General features: G+C 39.3%; 1 protein-coding gene across 8 annotated transcripts in view; it reads right to left on the reverse strand.

Annotated features, from left to right (window-relative positions):
* SIDT1 (SID1 transmembrane family member 1) overlaps positions 1-23,340 on the reverse strand; it is a 94,946-nt gene that overhangs the window by 29,704 nt on the left and 41,902 nt on the right. For 6 of the 8 annotated variants that reach the window (XM_073231658.1, XM_073231657.1, XM_017655947.3 and 3 more), the window contains 7 exons: positions 19,589-19,634; positions 16,325-16,426; positions 15,653-15,736; positions 14,277-14,364; positions 13,054-13,125; positions 12,547-12,640; positions 847-890 (listed from right to left, as the gene is read on the reverse strand). In XM_073231658.1, the coding sequence (XP_073087759.1) occupies positions 847-890; positions 12,547-12,640; positions 13,054-13,125; positions 14,277-14,364; positions 15,653-15,736; positions 16,325-16,426; positions 19,589-19,634 (530 nt within the window). Of the gene's footprint in view, positions 1-846; positions 891-12,546; positions 12,641-13,053; positions 13,126-14,276; positions 14,365-15,652; positions 15,737-16,324; positions 16,427-18,496; positions 18,891-19,588; positions 19,635-23,340 lie in introns of those variants that run through there. The other 2 variants (XM_073231661.1, XM_073231660.1) reach the window with 2 other exon arrangements.

The raw sequence follows: 23,340 nt of genomic DNA on the forward strand, positions 1-23,340 counted from the left end.
TACAAACTTCAAGCTATAAAATAAGTAAGTCCTGGGGATGTAACGGTAACTATAGTTAATAATACTGCATTGAATAGTTGAAATCTTCTGAGAATAAAAGCTCTCATCACAAAGAAAAAGAATTTGGGTGGTGATGGATGTTAACTAAACTTACTGTGGTGATCATTTTGCAATATATATACAAATATTGAATCATGTTGTATACCTAAAACTTATACAATGTTTTATGTCAGATCTACAATAAAATGAGAACATTTAATTTTCTTTAGTTTTAATAAAAGGATGAGGCAATTGCATTCCTTTGTTCAAATTCTTGGAGTGAAGGAAAAGGCACATTATCGTGGTTGGGAAATCATTTACTCTGGATTTCCCAAAGTAATTAAACTCTTTATTATACTTGCAAGTCTCAAAAATGTCAATTTTCTAGATTTTTGATCAAAAAAAGCCTCTGTTTCAATTTGGGAAAAGCAAACTGTATTGAAACTGACAAAAATTCTTATTATAGTTCACAAATCAGCTTTGGGATAAGATAGGTATGAACAATTTATGTCCTAGAAAAGATTAAACTCTTAAAGATGAATGGCTAACAAATAGGCTATAGATAATTGCAAGGGACACTCCAAGCAAAAGTTCTCAGGGTGAGCACCATATATCATTATTATCAACTATAAAAATTGGTTCTCACTAGCTGTTTTCTGTAGAAAGACTGCAGAGTAGACTACACTGTGCAATAGGAATTGAGGGAGGGTTTGGAAACTACAAAAGGCAGAGAGACAGAAGAAGTACCAAAGGAGGTGTTGCCACATACTTGACATAATTTTGAATAGAAACCAGGGATTTTCTTACCATCATTGGAACCAAAGCTTCCATCGATGGATTTTCTCTGAAACCTGCAAACAAGCACATACACACACTCCTAAGACAGTGGAAACCTCAGCATTTAACGTTTGCTCCCTGTAGACTTGGTTGCAGATCTGCTAGGATCACTTCAAATGGGTCTTTGGTCAGACTCTGATACATTGCTGATGGGATTGTAAAATGGTACAGCCACTTTGGCAAATAGTTTGGTAGTTGCTCAAAAAGTTAGACATAGATATATTATATTGTTATTACATATAATAATGTTCTGATTAAAGAAAATTATAAATATTGATAGATAATAAATCAATGAATTTGTGTATGTATGTTTATGCCTTGAAGTACCATATGACCTAGCCTAAAATTAGCGTTTTAAAGTGCACAATTCAATGAGTTTTCATATGTTCACAAAGTTATGTAACCATCATTATTATCTAATTCCAGAACATTTTCATCATCCCCTGAAGAAATCTCTAACCCATTAGCAATCATTCCCTTTCTTCCCAGTCCTTTACTTTCTGGCACCTGCTAATCTATTTTCTGTCCCTATACATTTTGCCTATTCTGGACAGTTCATATAAATGGAATCATATTATATGTGGTCACTTTTAACTGACTTCTTTCATTTAACATAATGCTTTCAAGGTTCATCTCTGTGGTAGTATGATCAATACTTCAGTCTGTTCATGGCTGAATAATATTTCATTGTATGGACATAACAAGTTAATTTATTGGTTCATACTTGATGGATATTTTGGTGTTTCACTTTTTGGCTATCATGAATAATACTGCTATAAACATTGTGTACAAGTTTTTGTGTGGGTATATGTGTGACATTCTCTTAAATATATATCTAGGAATGGAAGTCCTGGGTCTGAGGTAACTTTATGTTTAACTTTTTTTTCTAAACTCTTTTCCATACCGGCTTCATAGCAGGAACTACTTTACATTACCACTAGCAATGTAGAAGGCTCCAATTTCTCTACACCCTTAGCAGTTCCTGTTATTTTCCATTTAAAAAATTGTGTTATAGGCCAAGATGGTGGCGAGAGTAGGACAGTGGGAATCTCCTCCCAAAAACATATGTATTTTTGAAAATACAACAAATACAACTAATCCTAAAAGAGAGACCAGAAGACACAGGACAATAGCCAGACTACATCCACACCTGCGAGAACCCAGTGCCTGGTGAAAGGGGTAAGATATAAGGCGCAGCCCGGCGGGACCCGAGGCCCCTCACCCCAGCTCCCAGCAGGAAGAGAGGAGTTGGAGCGGGGAGGGAGAGGGAGCCCAGGACTGCTACACACCCAGCCCTAGCTATCCATATCAGAGTGCACACACAGTGTATGCGTGGGGTGCTGGATACTAGGGAAGCAGGACAGCGGGTCCCGAAGCCAGTGCCCCTGTGACAAAGAAAAGTGAGTGCTTATTGAAAGTCTTAAAGGGACAGGGACCCCACAGCTAGACGGAAGCATCCCAGGTCACAGTCTAGCAGCTGGAAATTCCAGGGAACTCCAGGCGCACTAACCCCCTGGGCAACAGCTCTGAGACCCCCTCTCGGAGGTAAACAGCCAAACAGCCCCCAGTCCATTACCCCTCCAGGGTCCTGCCATAGCAGAGAAGCACCCTGAGGCTGGCCACGCCCACAGCAAGGGAGCTTCCTCAATACCGGCCGGGCAAGATACAGAGACACAGTCTATACGCAACTGCCCAACACAAGCCACTAGGGGTCGCAGTTGTCCCAGTAAAGAAAGGCCAGGAGCCAAGTGGAAAGAGTCTCTCCCAGCTGACAGATGCGTCAATAGCACTCCACTGCACCTATCAACATGAAAAGGCAAAAAAATTTGATCCAGACAAGACTAACCCAGACAGCTTCGACATCTTCTACGTCTTCCCCTGAGAAGGAACCTGGGGAGGTAGATTTAACCAGTCTTCCTGAAAAAGAATTCAAAACAAAAGTCATAACCATGCTGATGGACTTGCAGAGAAATATGCAAGAACTAAGGAGGGAGACTACAGAAATAAAACAAGCTCTGGAAGGACTTCAAAACAGAATGGACGAGATGCAAGAGACCATTAATGGACTAGAAAACAGAGAAGAGGAATGCAGAGAAGCTGATGCAGAGAGAGATAAAAGGATCTCCAGGAATGAAAGAATTTTAAGAGAACTGTGTGACCAATCGAAATGGAACAATATCCGCATTATAGGGGTATCAGAAGAAGAAGAGAGAGAAAAAGGGATAGAAAGTGTCTTTGAAGAAATAATTGCTGAAAACTTCCCCAAACTAGGGGAGGAAATGGCCTCTCAGACCACAGAGGTACACAGAACTCCCATGACAAGGGATCCAAGGAGGGCAACACCAAGACACATAATAATTAAAATGGCAAAGATCAAAGACAAGAACAAAGTATTAAAGGCAGCCAGAGAGAAAAAAAAGGTCACCTACAAAGAAAACCCATGAGGCTATCATCAGACTTCTCAACAGAAACCCTACAGGCCAGAAGAGAATGGCATGATATACTTAATGCAATGAAACAGAAGGGCCTCAAACCAAGACTACTGTATCCAGCACGATTATCATTTAAATATGAAGGAGGGATTAAACAATTCCCAGACAAGCAAAAGTTGAGGGAATTTGCCTCCACAAACCACCTCTACAGGGCATCTTACAGGGACTGCTCTAGATGGGAGCACTCCTAAAAAGAGCACAGAACAAAACACCCAACATATGAAGAAAGGAGGAGAAGGAATAAGAAGGGAAATAAATAAAGAATCATCAGACCGTGTTTATAATAGCTCAATAAGTGAGTTAAGTTAGACAGTAAGATAGTAAAGAAGTTAACCTTGAACCTTTGGTAACCACAAACTTAAAGCCTGCAATGGCAAAAAGTACATACCTTTCAATAATCACCCTAAATGTAAATGGACTGAATGCACCAATCAAAAGACACAGAGTAATAGAATGGATAAAAAAGCAAGACCCATCCATATGCTGCTTACAAGAGACTCACCTCAAACCCAAAGACATGCACAGACTTAAAGTCAAGGGATGGAAAAAGATATTTCATGCAAACAACAGAGAGAAAAAAGCAGGTGTTGCAATACTAGTATCAGACAAAATAGACTTCAAAATAAAGAAAGTAACAAAAGGTAAAGAAGGACATTACATAATGATAAAGGGCTCAGTCCAACAAGAGGATATAACCATTATAAATATATATGCACCCAATACAGGAGCACCAACATATGTGAAACAAATACTAATAGAATTAAAGGAGGAAATAGAATGCAATGCATTCATTCTGGGAGACTTCAACATGCCTCTCACTCCAAAGGACAGATCCACCAGACAGAAAATAAGTAAGGACACAGAGGCACTGAACAACACACTAGAACAGATGGACCTAATAGACATCTACAGAACTCAACATCCAAAAGCAACAGTATACACATTCTTCTTGAGTGCACATGGAACATTCTCCAGAATAGACCACATACTAGGCCACAAAAAGAGCCTCAGTAAATTCCAAAAAATTGAAACCCTACCAACCAACTTTTCAGACCACAGAGGCATAAAACTAGAAATAAATTCTACAAAGAAGACAAAAAGGCTCACAAACATATGGAGGCTTAACAACACGCTCCTAAATAATCAATGGATCAATGACCAAATCAAAATGGAGATCCAGAAAAATATGGAAACAAATGACAGCAACAACACAAAGCCCCAACTACTGTGGGATACAGCAAAAGCAGTCTTAAGAGGAAAGTATATAGCAATCCAGGCATATTTAAAGAAGGAAGAACAATCCCAAATGAATGGTCTAATGTCACAATTATCGAAATTGGAAAAAGAAGAACAAATGAGGCCAAAGGTCAGCAGTAGGAGGGACATAATTAAAATCAGAGAAGAAATAAATAAAATTGAGAAGAATAAAACAATAGCAAAAATCAATGAAACCAAGAGCTGGTTCTTCGAGAAAATAAACAACATAGATAAGCCTCTAGCCAGACTTATTAAGAGGAAAAGAGAGTCAACACAAATCAACAGAATCAGAAACGAGAAAGGAAAAATCAAGACAGACCCCACAGAAATACAAAGAATTATTAGAGAATACTATGAAAACCTATATGCTAACAAGCTGGGAAACCTAGGAGAAATGGACAACTTCCTAGAAAAATACAACCTTTCACGACTGCCCAAGAAAGAAACAGAAAATCTAAACAGACCAATTACCAGCAACGAAATTGAAGTGATATTCAAAAATCTACCAAAGAACAAAACCCCCGGGCCAGATGGATTTACCTCAGAATTTTATCAGACACACAGAGAAGACATAATACCCATTCTCCTTAAAGTTTTCCAAAAAATAGAAGAGGAGGGAATACTCCCAAACTCATTCTATGAAGCCAACATCACCTTAATACCAAAACCAGGCAAAGACCCCACCAAAAAAGAAAATAACAGACCAATATCCCTGATGAACGTAGATGCAAAAATACTCAACAAAATATTAGCAAACCGAATTCAAAAATACATCAAAAGGATCATACACCATGACCAAGTGGGATTCATCCCAGGGATGCAAGGATGGTACAACATTCGAAAATCTATCAACATCATCCACCATATCAACAAAAAGAAAGACAAAAACCACATAATCATCTCCATAGATGCTGAAAAAGCATTTGACAAAATTCAACATCCATTCATGATAAAAGCTCTCAACAAAATGGGTATAGAGGGCAAGTACCTCAACATAGTAAAGGCCATATATGATAAACACACAGCCAACATCATCCTGAACAGCGAGAAGCTGAAAGCTTTTCCTGTGCGATCGGGAACAAGACAGGGATGCCCACTCTCCCCACTGTTATTTAACATAGTACTGGAGGTCCTAGCCACAGCAATTAGACAAAACAAAGAAATACAAGGAATCCAGATTGGTAAAGAAGAAGTTAAACTGTCACTATTTGCAGATGACATGATATTGTACATAAAAAATCCTAAAGACTCCACTCCAAAACTACTAGAACTAATATCGGATTCAGCAAAGTTGCAGGATACAAAATTAACACACAGAAATCCGTGTCTTTCCTATACACTAACAATAAACTAATGGAAAGAGAAATCAGGAAGACAATTCCATTCACAATAGCATCAAGAAGAATAAAATACCTAGGAATAAACCTAACCAAGGAAGTGAAAGACCTATACCCTGAAAACTATAAGACACTCTTAAGAAAATTAAAGAGGTCACTAACAAATGGAAACTCATCCCATGCTCCTGGCTAGGAAGAATTAATATCGTCAAAATGGCCATCCTGCCCAAAGCAATATACAGATTCGATGCAATCCCTATCAAACTACCAACAGAATTCTTCAATGAACTGGAACAAATAGTTCAAAAATTCATATGGAAACACCAAAGACCCCAAATAGCCAAAGCAATCCTGAGAAGGAAGAATAAAGTGGGGGGGATCTCACTCCCCAACTTCAAGCTCTACTACAAAGCCATAGTAATCAAGACAATTTGGTACTGGCACAAGAACAGAGCCACAGACCAATGGAACAGAATAGAGACTCCAAACATTAACCCAAACATGTATGGTCAACTAATATTTGATAAAGGGGCCATGGACATACAATGGGGAAATGACAGTCTCTTCAACAGATGGTGCTGGCAAAACTGGACAGCTACATGTAAGAGAATGAAACTGGATCACTGTCTAACCCCATACACAAAAGCAAATTAGAAATGGATCAAAGACTTGAATGTAAGTCATGAAACCATAAAACTCTTAGAAAAAAACATAGGCAAAAGTCTCTTAGACATAAACATGGGTGACCTCTTCTTGAACATATCTCCCTGGGCAAGGAAAAAAAATGCAAAAATGAACAAATGGGACTATGTCAAGCTGAGAAGCTTCTGTACAGCAAAGGACACCATCAATAGAACAAAAAGGTATCCTACAGTATGGGAGAATATATTCATAAATGACAGATCCGATAAAGGGTTGACATCCAAAATATATAAAGAGCTCACACACGTCAACAAACAAAAAGCAAATAACCCAATTACAAAATGGGCAGAGGAGCTGAATAGACAGTTCTCTAAAGAAAGAAGAAATTCAGATGGCCAACAGATACATGAAAAGATGCTCCACATCGCTTGTCATCAGAGAAATGCAAATTAAAACCACAATGAGATATCATCTTATACCAGTAAGGATGGCTACCATCCAAAAGACAAACAACAACAAATGTTGGTGAGGTGTGGAGAAAGGGGAACCCTCCTACACTGCTGGTGGGAATGTAAATTAGTTCAACCATTGTGGAAAGCAGTATGGAGGTTCCTCAAAATGCTCAAAATAGAAATACCATTTGACCCAGGAATTCCACTTCTAGGAATTTCCCCTAAGAATGCAGCACTCCCGTTTGAAAAAGACAGATGCACCCCTATGTTTATCGCTGCACTATTTACAATAGCCAAGATATGGAAGCAACCTAAATGTCCATCAGTAGATGAATGGATAAAGAAGATGTGGTGCATATATACAATGGAATATTATTCAGCCATAAGAAGAAAACAAATCCTACCATTCACAACAACATGGATGGAGCTAGAGGGTATTATGCTCAGTGAAATAAGCCAGGCAGAGAAAGACAAGTACCAAATGATTTCACTCACATGTGGAGTATAAGAACAAAAGAAAACTGAAGGAACAAAACAGCAGCAGAAGCACAGAACCCAAGAATGGACTAATAGTTACCAAAGGGAAAGGGACTGGGAAGGACGGGTGGGAAGGGAGGGGTAAGGTTGGGAAAAAAAGAAAGGGGTCATTACAATTAGCATGTATAGTGTGGGGGGAGTGGGGGCACAGGGAGGGCTGTGCAACACAGAGAAGACAAGTAGTGATTTTACAGCATCTTACTATGTTGATGGACAGTGACTGTGAACAGGGATGTGGCGGGGGGACTTGGTGAAGGGGGGAGACTAGTAAACATAATGTCCTTCATGTAACTGTAGATTAATGATACCAAAATAAAATTTAAAAAAATTGTGTTATAGCCATCTCAGTCGGTCTGATGTGATTATCCCACTGTAGTTCTGATTTGCATTTCCCTGATGGCTAATGAGCTGAACATCTTTTCATATACTTATTGGCCATTTGTGTATCTTCTTTGGAGAAATATCTATTCAAATCCTTTGCCCATTAAAAAATTTTTTTTTCTTTGTACTTTGGGGTGTAAGAATTCTTTATATAGTATGGATAGCAGATTCTTACCAGTTATATGACTTCCAAACATTTTCTCTAATTTTGTGTGTTGCATTTTCACTTCTTTGATGATGTACTTTAAAAGCACAAAATTTAAATTTCATTGAAGTCCAATTTATCTATTTTTTCTTTTGTTACTTGTACTTTTGGTGTCATATTTAAGAAACAATTGCCTAATCTGAGGTCACAAAGATTTACATCTATGTTTTCTTCTGAGAGTTTTATAGATTTGCTCTTATATTTAGATCTGCAATCTATTTTGAGTTAATTTTTGTATGTGATGTGAAATAGGGATTCAACTTCATTCTTTTTCATGTGGATACCCAGTTGTCTCAATACCATTTGTTGAAAAGAATATCCTTTCTCTGTTGAATTGTCCTGGTACCCTTGTCAAAAATTGATTGACTATGAATGTAAGGGTGTATTTATGAACCCTCAATTCTATTCCATTGATCTATATGTCCTCCTAGTCAGTGCCAGAATTCTGATTACTGTAGCTTTGTGGTAAGTTTTGATATCAGGAAGTGTAAGATCCAGCTTTGTTGGGTTTTTTTTCATTATTTTTTTTAACCTATTCTGGGTCTTTTGCATTTCCATGTGAATTTTATGATCAGTTTCTCAATTTCTGTTAAGCAAGTCAGCTGGGACTTTGGTAAGGATTGTGTTGAATCTGTGGATCAATTCTGGAATTAGTTTCTATTGCTGCTATAATAAATTATCACAAGGTTAGTGGCTAAGAACAATACAAATGCATTATTTTAATAACTTTGGGATTTTGGACTTCAGAATTCCAAAATGAGTACAAAATGCGTCTAAAATCAAGGTATCACCAGGGCTGTATTCCTTTTGGATGTTTCAGAGGGAGTATCTATTTCCTTGATTTTTCCAGCTTTTAGAAGTAGCCTGCATTCTTTGACTCAGGATCCCTTTCTGAATCTTCATAGGGCATCATTTCAACCTTTCAACCTCTGCTTCCATCATCACATCTCCTGACTTTGACCCTCCTGCCTCCCTCTTATAATGATCATTGTGGTTACATTACACTCACAAGAGATAATCCGGGACAATCTCTGTAACTTTATCACATCTGCAAAATCTCTTATGCCATGTAAAGTAACATATTCACAGGTTCTGGATATTAGGGCATGGACATATTTTGGAGGCCATTATTCTCTCTAATACACCTTGTTAACAATATTAAGTCTTTCAGTCCATGAACATGGGATGTCTTTCCATTTATTTAGGTCCTCTTCAATTTCCTAGGATGTTTTGTAGTTTTCTATGTACAAGTCCTATATTTAATTAGCTGAATTTATTCTTAAGTATTTTATTATTTTTGATGCTACTATAAATGGAATTATTTTCTTAATTTCATGTTTGGATTTTTCATTGCTAGCGTATAGAAATACACTCAATTTTTGTATATTGATCTTAAATCCTGCAATCTCAGTGAACCCAGGGTTTCTTTTTGGAGGTGATAAAAAATAGATAGAAGTGATGGTTGTGCAATTACTGTGAATATACTAAAAACCACTGAATTGTATATTTAAAAGGGTGAATTTTATGTTCTGTGCATTATATCTCAATAAATCTATTATTTAGGAAAAAAATAGGTATACCATTTGGGGACACCTATCAAAAATTAAAATGTGAATTATCCTCTTCCCCAAAAACAAGCCTCCCTTTTGAATGTGAGGTTGTAGTCAGGAAGGAGGAATGTTGGAGGCTAGATGTGCTTGTGCTTTGCTACATGTGCTTATTTAGACAGGGATTCCTGCAATTGCACACTTCTGATCCTGGTGTTTCATGGAAGAACTTCTCTTTATACCTCTTTTGTTCCTAGATACATCAAACTTATCCCTGCCTCAGGCTCTTTGCTCTTGTTCTCTGTGTGGGCCACTCTTTCCCCAGATCCTCATATGGCTGGCTCCTTCTTGCCATTCAGGTCCTGGTTCTGAGAGGTCTTCGTTGCTGAATAAATCAAATCTAAAGTAGCTTCCCCAATCCAATCATTCTCTGTCACACCATTGTCTTTATTCTTTTGTCACTAGCTGAAATTATTTTCTTTATTAATTCCTTGCTTGCATCTGTTTCCCCTCTGTACATTGTGAGCTTGGTTAGAGCAGGGATCTAGGTTGTCTTGTTCTCCACTGTACCCCTAACCTCTAGGATAGGGTCTGGCACATAGGATATGATAAGTAAATATTTGTTGAATCAACAGGCATATCATTAAGGAGGGTAGTTACAATTTGTCCTGACTGTTGTGGCTGACAAATGAGGCTCTAGTGAAGTCCCTTTTAAAAATAATTTTAGTAATATTAACTGGCAAGCAATTATATGTACTTATAAAACATGATGTGTTTGGATATGTGTATGAATAGGCCTTGTTCACATTTGCCCTAGGTTGTGGAGCTGGTAAAATTCTTTAGTTGAGTAGTTAAATGATTTAGAAAGTTAGGGTGAGATAGGCAGTATCCCATGAAGAAAGGAAAAGCAGTAAACGAGAGCTGTGCTAGACTGATTGCAAAACGGCTACACCTCATCCTGCAGCCAGAGCCTTCAGTCAGCAGGTGGAGTCTCTCTTCATCCCTTGAATCTAGATTGGCCTCATGACATATTTTGACCAGTGGAATGAGGCAGAAGTGTTATCATGCCATGGCTGATCCCATGTTTTAAGAAGGCCCTGCACTCCTCTACCATCTCTTGTGGAGATACAATAAACCAGGGCTAGCCTGCCAGAGGATGAAAGACCGAAAGCAGCTGAGGTCAGTCTGGAAGAGAGCTCGTCGTGGACCTGCCAGCTGACTGCACTCTGTGACCACACGCTGTTGAGATCTCTAAGCTCAGTCCAGATTAGCAGAATCATCCGGCTGACCCATAACATTTGTGAGTAAGCTTAAATATTTATTTCTGCATGTCACTGGAGTTTTTATGGTTGCCTTTCGTGCAGCATTTTTGTGGCAATGGATAACTAATACAACAAACAAGGGCTGTTTGAACTCAATGTCTGCAGCTTGGTTGAGGGGAATGAATAAGAGAACACATACGCAGTGCTTAGCCCTGGGCCTGCACATTCAGTGTGGGGATTCCATAAATACTTGCTGAGTGGATTGGGGCCGGCAGATGCAAAGAGAATTGTGTTTTGGTTCAAGCTAATATGACATAAAGACCCTTTGGATTCTTAGTTCCCTGAGTGCAGGGACCATGTCTCTTATCAGTGTTTTTGTTCTGATCTCATAGCATGTACTGCAAACCCCACACATGTTAATAATAAGGTACAGGGGACTCATCCCGCAAATGGCATTATGCTCTAGGACTGGCTTCATTTGTTTTTGTTTTTTTTTTGGAAAACTTTGGTATTTCTGCTTAGTTCAATGAAGGAAATGTTCTGTGAACATTTTCCCTCAGTCTCTTCTGTTTAGAATGCCAAATGGTTTTCATGTCTCTAGATTTCTGTTCTCAGTTTGTCTATATTTGAAAAGAATCTATGCTTGTGCAACTGACTTCAGCAAAATAATCTGATCATGTGGCAGCTAGAGGTTTCTACTGAGCCTTACACCACAGCTTTGAAACACTGCTCACTTCAGTAGGCTGAATGACAACTTTAGAGGGTGATAGCCACTTACTTATTTAATTTTTTGTCTGTACGTTGATTATGCATGCTAGATAACTGAAGAGGTGAAATCCTGTTTTCTAGAATCTGAAACATCAGGAGTAGAGATGGTCTTCCTCAGACAGGCAAAAGAGATGAACTCCTTTCTTCCACGACATGGGAGATCCAAACTCGTGGGAAAGAAGATTTCCGTTGGCAAATTACAGCACCATTATCTCGTTTTTTTCTCTTAAGGGATATTTTACTGGAAAATTGATGCTACAATAGTAAGACAGCACCTGGTATTGTAGTATCTAAGCACATTCCTCCTGCTATTTACTATACCTTAAGATTTATTATAGGTGTTGATTTTACTTTTTGATGGCATGTTTAAAGCTGTTTCTAAATCTCCTTGTTAGGAAGAACTCACCATTTCCTACATTCTGTAGGATTTACAGTGAGTATTTTTTGGTCTAAAAAAATCCCCAAGCTGTCTTTCTGAGGTTTCTTTCATTAACTATGAAATAACTAACACTCTACCGGTACTTACTCCGTGCAGGATACGGACATAAATAATGCAGTTATACTCTTCTTTGAGATAAATTCTTATCTCATTTTGCAGATGAGGAAACTGAAGTATAGAGGGCCTAAGTAACTTGCCCAAGGTCACACAGTTAATGGCTGAGGTAGATTTGAATCTCCACGCATGAGGTTTTTCTACAGATGGGGTTCATCTTGATGTAAAGCCTAAAGCTCTAATCATGAAGCAGAGAGAGGCAAAGGGGGTTAGCATTTCTTGACACTATTCACCTACCTGATATAATGAACAAGTGCAATAAGCAGGCATCCCAAGTAGAAGGAGAAGAAGATGAGGAAACTGAGAAGAATGGATTTCACATACACGGCTTCTGAGGGAAGAGAAACAACTTTGGTCAGGATGTCCTCAGGAGAAAAGAAGACCATGTCTGGGACAGGAGGGTTTCAATGGCTACCTCCATCACACCCATTCTTAAGTCCTAAGATATTTCTGCTCAAAGCAGCAAAGCTACTGGAGATCATCCAGATGGTATTCGTGAGTGCTGCCTTTCATAGTGATGACTTCCCAGTGGACGTTGGAAAGGGACTTCCTGCCTACAACTTCATCAATGAGTTCCCTTCCTTTGTGGAAGGGATTTAACAGAACACTTTGATTCTCTCTTCTATCTTAAAGGTCAATTAATTTTCTTTTAATGTTTCTCTGGAAGGATGATATTAGCATTAATTTATGTGTTCGGTTTCCTGCTGGAAGAATCTCTCCACTAAATCCTACAGTCAAACTGACCTTTAATGGAAGGAACAATGGTCACTTTAAGGTTCTTTGTCCGTTGTAGATTCCAGGTTTGGTTCTCCTTTTCTGGTAAAAAAGAACAGGGCACAGTGGCTCAAATCCTTGGCCCTTGGCCTTTCATCTGAACAATTGTTCAAAAACTGTTCAGAATTAACTCTGGCTGCTGAATTTTCTTTTAACAAGAACTAGAGTAACCCCCAATCCTTCCAACCATCTAATAGCCCTTTTGGTTAAGCTTTATGTTTGGCCTCTGCCTTTGTGTATTTTGATAGCACTAACTGATGCAAATGAGACTGCAGCCTCCCTTCTTGAATGGAGAAGGCTTGACCCTTCCCCTGATATTCACATGGCTCAATATGCCACAGACATCTGAAGAAAACACCTGCAAAAATGGAAAGCTACCCTTGTATTTTGATTTGCATTTTTCTAGCCAGTGGAGAATTTGATTTTCTTATAGTATAATCATCAAGGGGCTTGCAGTTTATCGAAGAACATTAGACATTGGCAAAACTCTAGAGCTAGGTAATTAAGAGATTAAAGAAGTTTCACCTAAATATCAAGGGAGCCGTGTTATATGAAATACTAAACACCTCTGTGTTGATCACATATGGTCCAGCAACTGCTGGGGTCTGTGTTTTCAATCAACAGCCTGTTCCATTCCCAAAGTAGGTAGTGGATAGTTACCCATAGCCATTTGTACAATGCCTAAGGACTCACACAACCCTTGGCTTTAGGATAAGTGTCCCATTTTGCTTTCTTACTATCTTGCAAGGTACAATTTTGGCAACTAGAATTGAGAACTCTGAATTTTCTTTGTATATTCTTGTGGAAATGATGACAACTGATAAGTGACCCCATTACCGTTGGCTACGAAACCAGTCTTAGAAAATGGGCCTTGATCTGCTGTATAAAGTCAGTACTTCATAGTAGTGATTTGTTAAGTAAAAGGCAACTGACCTCAATACACTTCACTTGGACTGAGGGAGCACAAGATATTGAAAACATACAATGCACAAATGACATTTTGTAGTGAATAATACCTTTAGATCTATATTATTTTCTTCCCTTATTTTTCCTCAAGTATCTCTCAGACTGCCTTGCAAGTCAATGCTGATGATCCTCACTTGGTAGGAGCCAGAGATGGGTGCTCTTGGCTTCCCTTCCATTCATTCCATTAGATTTTTCTAAGTAGCCATGTATTCCTCTCTACCTCTTACCCTGGATGAAGAAAGATCCTCCACAGGCATAATCTTCAGGTTTTATCACAAATACCACGAAGAACTGCTCACCTGGAAAATCCTTCTTCTGCATAAGACATAACAATTTTATGATAAGCAGCAGGAAAGATAGATAGAAAGAAGGGGGAAAGTCCATGGTGGTGGGGATAGGGGCAGGAAGACAGAGGAAAGAGAAGGAAAGTAGAGTTCTCCCCTGCCTCCTAACTTGTTAGAAAGGACTTTCACATAACCATGATCTGCTCCACATTAGCCACAACAACATAATTGTTACACCCAAAAAATTAAAGTAAAGATACACTATTCTGATTTCAATCCATCCTGTGCCCACTTGAGTGCTTGGAGCTATAGTAGGCCCCGTGTAAAGAATATGTCAACAGCCTTTGTTTAGTAAGTAGTACATGTAGGTTAAGTTTTTAAAATTAAATAAACTCAGTTTTTTAGAGCAGTTTTAGATTCACTATATTTTTTATTATTTAAATTGCTAATGATAAATGACTTCACTAAAAGTCACACCGCCAGCAATTAAATAAATAATTTAGAATAGGGAGGCAAAGACTCGAGTGAGGAGACCTGAATAGAGTCATGGCTTTGATTTTCTCAAAGTGGCTTCACTTGTGCCCCAGTTTCCTTATAAAATCTGAGGCTGTAGAAAATTAAAGCCTGACTGAGAAGGTTTTAGGTCTGATACCTAAGTTATAATTAACATCTTCTCAGTCTTTGCTTATTTAATGAGCAGCTATCACCTTACTCTAGAGAAAAATCAAGTTGCAGGTACCTCAAATAAATACCACCCCAAAGGCAGGGAGAGAATCTATAAATTTACTGACATAATGTGTGTATATTTTTGCTATCAAATTATCATGGGAATGACAATTTAATTACAAATGCTGAAAAGGTAAACTGCTATACAAATGTAGTCCATGTTTCTTTGAACCTATCCATTCTGTCCAGAGTTGAAGTCCTCTTTTGGAAACTGGAATTTTGGTAACAAATTATTAGAATTTTGTTTAATTGCTTTAAATGGATGAGATAAATTTTACTCTAAATTGGCATCCCCCAGTGAGTAGGTTGGAATTTTACCTCACCTCTCTGAGAAATCTCTCCGATAGATGCTCCCCTGAATCATGGGTTCCCAGCATTCCCCAGTGGGAATGGGGCACCTGACAGAGTAGTCCATCATAGCCCAGGTTTTCATTTCAGGTGTAGCAATGTTTTGTTTTAAAGCCAATCAGAAAGCAAAGAGATCCAAGATACACAGTGAATGAGAAACCCTTTTGGATGCTGCTTCAGCAGGTAACCTGACTGTAAACTGTGCATGGCCATTGACCATACCAACCACAGAAGCAGTGTCTCACCTGTAGGGTGATAGCAGCTTTCTTGGTCATGGACTGGTAGACACCATTAAATTCTACATTGTGGTCAAGGTCATATACTGGACACTGTCAGGTGCATGAGGGATAAAAAGAAAAACATCACTAACGTCACACCACATACCATTGGATCACCTGGATTTCTCTCTAAGCCAGAAACCAGGGGATGTTATCCCCTAGAACAGTCATGAAACAGTCCTCCTAAAACTTGGTGACTTGTCCTCTAAATATAAAGACAATTTTTATCCAAGAGACCTGAAAAGACTGTCTTAAAGTGTATAACACCTTTCTCATTGTTAGTAATTAACACCTTATGAGACAGAAAGGGGAAAATGTTGCAATAAATTTTAAAAACACAGCTGTGGATTTCTATTTTTCTCGTGCAGCCCACAACTTGGTCTTCCTTGTTCTTTGTCATGATCCTCCCTCTCTTCCTCTGTTTATTTTGGTGAAGAGTCAACTCTTCTCTATCTCCCCCAAATCAGTATGGCCAAACATAGACTGCCCACTTGTTGCACAAGATACTGTTTTCATTATTTAGCAGTTTTGCAGGAGATACATAGTAAGAGAAGGACATGGCCCCCACCCTTCATTTTGATTTACCCTGGGACGATATAATGCTCCATATAGGAAGGTTGACAAGTTATTAAGACTCACCATGATATTCTGGACTGAGACAACAGAACATGGATAAGTCATTTCAGACCTGACTTTAATGATAACTGAGTCCACATCTTCAGGAAACTTGTACAGAAAATACTGAGAATAAGAAAAAGAAAAGACATGATTTGTTAATTTTAAGACATGTTTACAAAGTTTTGAACTCAAACTATTTTCACATGAATAGGATTGTTTCCTCTAATATTAGGTACAAAGTTCAGATGTAAACCTCAGTAAATCACCACTGATGCAATCAGCCATTCATCTCATAACATATTGAACACCTGCTCTGTGCAGGGCTCTGTACCAGCTGTTAGGAATATAGTGGTGAACAAGAGAAAGCAACCATTTCATACAATATTTCCGTGTCATTTTCTATGGTACTTCTTTCTCAACTAAACTTTACTATACTCCATTCCAATTTCTACTTACTATCCCTCCAGCCCTTTGAATTAAGGAGATGTCAGATATATCAGATGTAACATGAGACAAGATGTATTTCTGTTGTGTCATGCATGGTCATTTTTGAAATAGAAGCTTTACCTTGAAAAGCAGATAAACCTGTTCTTCAAGAATCTTAACCTTCTTCCCATAGACAAGAATTAGCCCTAGACCCACCCCCACCTGGCTGGAATATAGTGAGATGACATTTAGATTCAAAGACAAAGTCTTATAACTAGCCCCCTGAAATACGTTCATGATTTTGGGCAGAGACATCTTTAAAAGAATTTCTCAAATATCATCAGAATCAGAAAACATTTATAATACAAAGAGGTCATGCTATTTAGCTACTCAGATTATGAGTCTACTGAAAAAATTTATTAACTCTGAGTTTTAAACATGTTGTTAGTAATGAAGACAGGGGACAGCTGCCCAATAAGTATAAATATGGTAACTGGTTGAGAAGCTGACATGAAGAATATGAAGAAGATTTTGAGGTAACCAACTAACACAAGCCCTGATATCCTAGGATGCGAATAACTGGTATCACTTTCAAGGAGAGGCAAAACATGTTAAAACTTAATTTAGCATTCCAACATCCCGTTCGCTAACCTTATTCTGAGACTGGAGCAATAAAAATAGAATGTTTTTCAACAATCCAAAGCTTTCCAATTCCAATGGGGGAAAAAAACAACTTTAAGATTAAGGAGGGTCATCAACGCTGCTGTTTGGAAGTCTGTTCACACCTTATAACAGATGGCAACACTCCCAAGAACCCACTTTATTTTGCACTTTCATTTTGGAGCTTGTTTCAAATACATATAACACAGGGCTCTTTCAAAGGTGAACTCTCTGGCATCCTCAAAGGTGTTCTTGTTTCTTAGGGAAACCAAACTTTGTAACAATGTTACTATGATTCCTGTTAGCAATATTAGGCATCTTATATATATTCCTGTGTATTATAGGAGTTGGTGATGTCCAAGCAGTAGACATCAGCTGAAGCCTTATCTATATGCTAAAATATTATCAGCCTTCTTTATCTCTAAATTACCATAAACACCAAAGGGATGTTTTCAACCTTTGCCTTGATAACCTACTTTTATTAGAAAGAAGTATATGGCAACTACCCAAAGCAATGGCTGGAATTTAGGCCAAACATCACCAGCTTGGGTCCTGATAACCCACCCAGTTTCTGTAACCTGCTCTTGTTTATAAGAACAGAGGCAGACAGTGTTGATGAAGGTTGTCTGAGAATGTGCAGTAGTTTGGGGGAGTTTATAGGCATAAGACATCTTTCCTGCAGTTGAAGGTCAAAATGTGAACAGCTAAATAGTAAGGTGAAACTTCCATAAATATTAAAGAACTTCTATTTTGTTTAATTAGTTTGTTCTAAGTATATTTTACTCTAGCTGGGGCTTATAGACAAATTACTTAGGCTGTAATATTTACATACCTTTTTAAAATAAGAGGAAGCCGTAATATTTAATCATCATTGATTTTCAATCTACAAACTGAAAGTGCATTCAGTAAACCATATTTAGGAGAGCACTAAACAGGACTCTGTATTTTCTGTAGCTGGCATTGCCGACTTTTTCCTCCCTTTCTAGATATCTCCCATGGCACCTAGCAATAGTGTTTTAGCATGAATTAAGTGGTTGATAAATGTTAAGAGCAATGGATTGTGGGCCTATAGTCCTCTTCTGTCACTGGGTGGCAGGATATATGCACCTCAGAGGCTTTCACTGAAGGGAAGCTTGACTCTTAAAGGTGCGTGGGAGGGAGTCAACTCATACAGGTCTGGGGAGTTGACCATGCTCATCTCTTCCCGCCTCTGGGTTGACAGACGTTGTGTTGGCAGCTTGACATTGAGCGTGGTGGAGGTATTTACACCACAGAAATGTGAAAATACTACAAATCAAGACTTTCTTCCTGAGAATCAATTGTTAAATATTTACCAGCACACAAGTGGTTGTGATAGATTTACAACAGGATCCATATGTCAATCCTACTTTTAGTATATCCAAAGCAAAAACTGAGTAGCTATTGATGACCAGAGCTGTATTATATGTAGCCTGCAGAAGATTTACAGTAAGTATCAGTATATTAATGAATCTGTTTTAAACTTGTATAGACTTTACTTTTCCAGAAGCTGTGAAAGAAAAAAGAAAGGTAGTTAGCGGTGTCACCAGAAAAGCAGCCTGAATCAATTAAGAGAAGTGTGGTTTTCATTCATTTATTCTGTTCATGACTGTGGTTTAATGGACAGCACAATTATGCAATTCTTCCAATAAACTTTTGCTAGCATTCCTGTTCTCTCTTTACATCAGGAGAAACTAATTTATTCCATCCATAGCACTGTAGAAATTAAAATCGGTCTTATTTTTATTGTATTTCCAGGTCAATTGATTATGTATCGGTTCAGTGTTGGTCTTCCATTCCCCTGCCTCCCATCCCCATCCTGATTATAGAGTCCATGAAGGCAAAAGCTGCATCTCTTTCGTTTATCCTTCTATCCTTGGGACCTAGTACAGTCTAGAACTGGGCTTGGGACATAGCAGGCACATGATTTGATGAATGAAAGTTAAACCAAGGAACATCTGCAAACAAATGTTGTGCCTCTGATTTCATGCCAATTAAGGTAAGGAGATTAAATGTTACTTCCCAAATCTCAGTAACATGAACAATATTCCCATAATACAAATATATCTCAAGTTGTGAAAGATCAAGAGCAACCCCACCTGCTGACCCTACCTATTACCATAGTTTCTTTGGGTAACCCTAACAGGTAAGATTATGGTAACTGGGGACCCCTTCACTTACCTGAGGTTGAGAGGGGCTGGCAGTGAAGTGAAAGGCAACATTTGTCCTAAGAAATGTAAGTGGGAGAGGGGAAAGGGGGAAAAGTGAGAGAAAAGCTAAGTTAGCAAGCAAAAATCATTTATTTAAAAGAGAACATCTTAAACTAGATGCAATGAAAGCTCTAGCCTTTGTGAAGGGAGTTGTGGTCCCATCAAAATGGCAAAGTAAATTGCATGGGGATTTGGTGGTTTCCATCTCAAGAATGACCACAGTGGGGAAGGGATGAATTTTATGTTTCTATATGCCCATGAAGTCATATGTATAAAAGTAAGTACTTTAGTAAATACTTATACATTTGGATTCTCTTAAAATTTTACAATCAAGCACAGGGCCGAAGTGGGCTGAAAGAGGAAAAGACGGCTTGAGGTCTTTTTGGATAATGGAGGTACTACTTCAAATAATTTGGGTGTATCCATTGGCAAAAGGTCATTTCTGAATCTTGCCGCTAAGCACTGTCCCAGTTGCCTGCCACACTGGCTGAAATTCCTCTCCAACGCTGTGTCCTATCTGGGTTGGGCATTGCCTTCAAAGGTCCTTCTTTAAAATGCAAACACCACCAAAAGAATATAATGAAGTTATTATCTCTCCAGTTAGTAGTTTACTGTGAATTAAGTTATGAGCTATTTTCATTCTTTGGTGAAAGAGCAATGACCCAGCCTGGAGGAGAGTGTGAGGAGATGTGGGAAGCAGCAGAGTGCTGTCTGGAACGAACATAGGCAAAATGTTCAAGAGGCTGGAAAACACAAGACAAATTTGGTTTTCTCTGCAGTGTAGTATGGGCTGCTTCGCCTTTGCTCTTTCTGGCTCTCGCCTCAACTTCAGCTATGAAGATCACTCATACAGTCCCACTGTATTCTCCATGCCCGCATCCCTCCAATGTGGCCTGTGTTTCTGGGAACCTGAACTTGAATTTCTTCTGGGACCCCTCCCCAGCTTCATCCCCTAGTGTTCTCCAGAGAGTCTTACTCTCCACTCCTGATTCTCCTTTTATAAAAACTAAACAGTTTATACATTAAAGATTCCTATAGAAAGGGCAGACAAGACATTTAAACAAGAAGATTCTAACTAGAGGTGTTCAGGCATCATAAAATTTGAGCACTGTTTCTAAAGGTAATGCTCGGTAGTTCAGGCTGTTGGCAGACTTGGCTCAGAATGTAACAGTTGATGCCATTTTTATATATTCACTCTCAACAGAAGTCACAATCAGTGTCAAGTGATGGTTCTGCTGAAGCACAGATGAAGTCACCTAGAGAAGCCAAAGGCACAGTCAGAGCCATGTGTGTGCTCCTGAGATTCCGCAGCTGGGGCCTAGCCCCGGGGGGCTGTGTGTGGCTGGGCAGCACCCTCCCAGCAGTGTGGGGAGTGTCCCAGCTGTTGCCAGGGCAACAGGGCCTTCAGCTCTGTTTGCTGCCGGGTCAAGGGACTGAAAAGAACACAATTTTCTTGGCTAGCAGCAGACAACATGAGATTTCCAGAAACAACCATGTATTCTTGGGCCAGAACCTGTTTTTTTTTTCATTGTCCCCTATTATTTGAATTCCAATTGTAACACCGAGTATTTGGACATCATTATGAATTTTCTGGGTTTTTTTCCCCCCTGTCCTTTATGTTTTCTTTGTTAGTACAACAAATACAAACTTAAAAAATATATTATTTTCTTTAAAACTGCCACATTGAAGCCCTGTCTTCTCATGAAGTCAACAGTGTGTGCAAAATAAACATTGCCTCTGTTGCAGGTGAAATGTTCTAATTTCTCCCCCACAGGCGCTGATGGAGGCGGGGAAGGTTTATTGTATCAAGAGTCATTAACCGACAGAACAAAGCTAATTGAGACTCATGTGTACCTTTAGTTTTAGAGAGAGAAGTATACAATTTCAGCGTACTTGTTTAAAAAAATTAAACACAGGGAACAAATGTTTATTCAATAAATCAGAAAAACCTCACACTGACTTTGTTCCCTCATTTTGGCTAGTTTGAGGGAGAGGAGTCAAGAGAGATGGGTATGCAGATAAGAAGACTGGAGAAGAAGAGGGAGAGAGAGGCCCCTGGGACAGGTAGGGGAGGGGGAATAATACAGGAGAGTAAATAAAACTGAAGAAAAAAAAAGGGGGGGTGGGAAGAAGGGTAAATGAGAAGAGAGGCGGGGAAAATGGGTAAGTTGCTTCTGAGGTGAATATAGAGAGGCCGGGGGGTTGTTTCTGAGGTGAGTACCTGAGAGGCGGGTGAGAGTCACGGCCTCTTATTCATCTTCTGATAGCAAGCCCATAGCACAGGGCGCAGTGGGTGTTCGAGAGCCCCGCTTTTTTGTTGAAGGAAATGATATCTGATTTTCGTTTGGCCTGTAGACCAAAGACTATCCCTCTTGGTGTCTCCTGTCTGCCATCTGTCAGGAAGTCCCCTGTCCTTCCCCAACCTTCCACCAAGCCCTCTCCTCATCTGTAACCTGCACCTCAGCACCCACACAATAAATCCTGTCCTTTCCTTCTCCAGGATGTTGCTTCTACAAAATCCAGCTCTCCTATACATTTTGTCTGCCTTTCTACCTCTTGGTTTATGAACAAACTCTAGTCTCAACCATTTTCAAAATATGTAAGAAAAACATCCCAACAAAATTCCTCCCGTGTCCCCGCCTTTCCCTACTGTGATGTCCTCTTAAGTCCTTCCTCTACTTTACACGCCAGCTTCTCAAGAGTACTCTGCTCTCATCTCTCATTCATTCTCCCTCTCCCCACTGCCATCCGGATTCTGGCTCCACCATCCCCATGAAGCTGCCTTTGCTCAGGGTGACAGTCACCAACTAATTGCTAAATCCAGTGACTTAGTCCTTAATGTTCTTGACCCCTCTTTGACACGGACACTGACAACTGCTCCTTCTCTCTTGAAACCCGTCCCATGGCTCTGTGACACCTGCTTCCCTGGGTTTTCTTCCACACATCTGGATACACCTACTCAGCTTCTTTTGATAAGTTCCTGTTTCTCAGGCAATCCCTTAAATAACAACATTACCTATGATCCTGTTCTTGGATCACCTCATTTTCCTCAGCCACTTACATGTTCATATGCCATTAAAATACACATATATATTCAAATGCCATAAAGATCACATATATCGTCAGTTGCCACAAACCCCACAAAAACACCAGTGAGGCTTGAGTCTCTATGTTCGGTCTGGGGCCATCTCCTGAGCCGGAGGGTGATCATCTGCTGGGTGCCTGCACTGGGCTCAAGGCCCCTCAAGCACCTCAAACTCCACGTGATCAGAGTGGGAGGTGCTGCTTCCCTGCTTCTGACCCACTGTGTGTCTTTGTCAGTAAACCTCACCAGACTTCTGACATCATGGCTGCAGTCATCTTGGATTCCTCCCTCTTTGTCAACTTCCACATCGATTGATCACCAAGTCTGACTGATTCTGTTAGTGTAAAAATGGCCTGGATGCAGCTGCTCCCACCAGAAACACTGTCTGTGCCCAATATGGCATCCAGGAAGGAAAAAAACTGAAAAGTAATGTAAATCATGACTGCATTCTATCCCCTAAATACCAAAGGGTGATTATACAGTATGACACACAGCAAAATGGTCTACAAGCCTCATTAGTCACCCATTTCCTCAAAACAAAACAAAAACAAAACCAAAAACAACTACTACTTTTCACAGCGTGGCTGCTGAGCTCTCTCACTCAAAACTCTCTCAGAACAGACTCAAGATCCCTACTC

Source organism: Manis javanica, chromosome 3, assembly GCF_040802235.1.
Source record: "Manis javanica isolate MJ-LG chromosome 3, MJ_LKY, whole genome shotgun sequence".
Classification (NCBI taxonomy): Eukaryota; Metazoa; Chordata; class Mammalia; order Pholidota; family Manidae; genus Manis; species Manis javanica.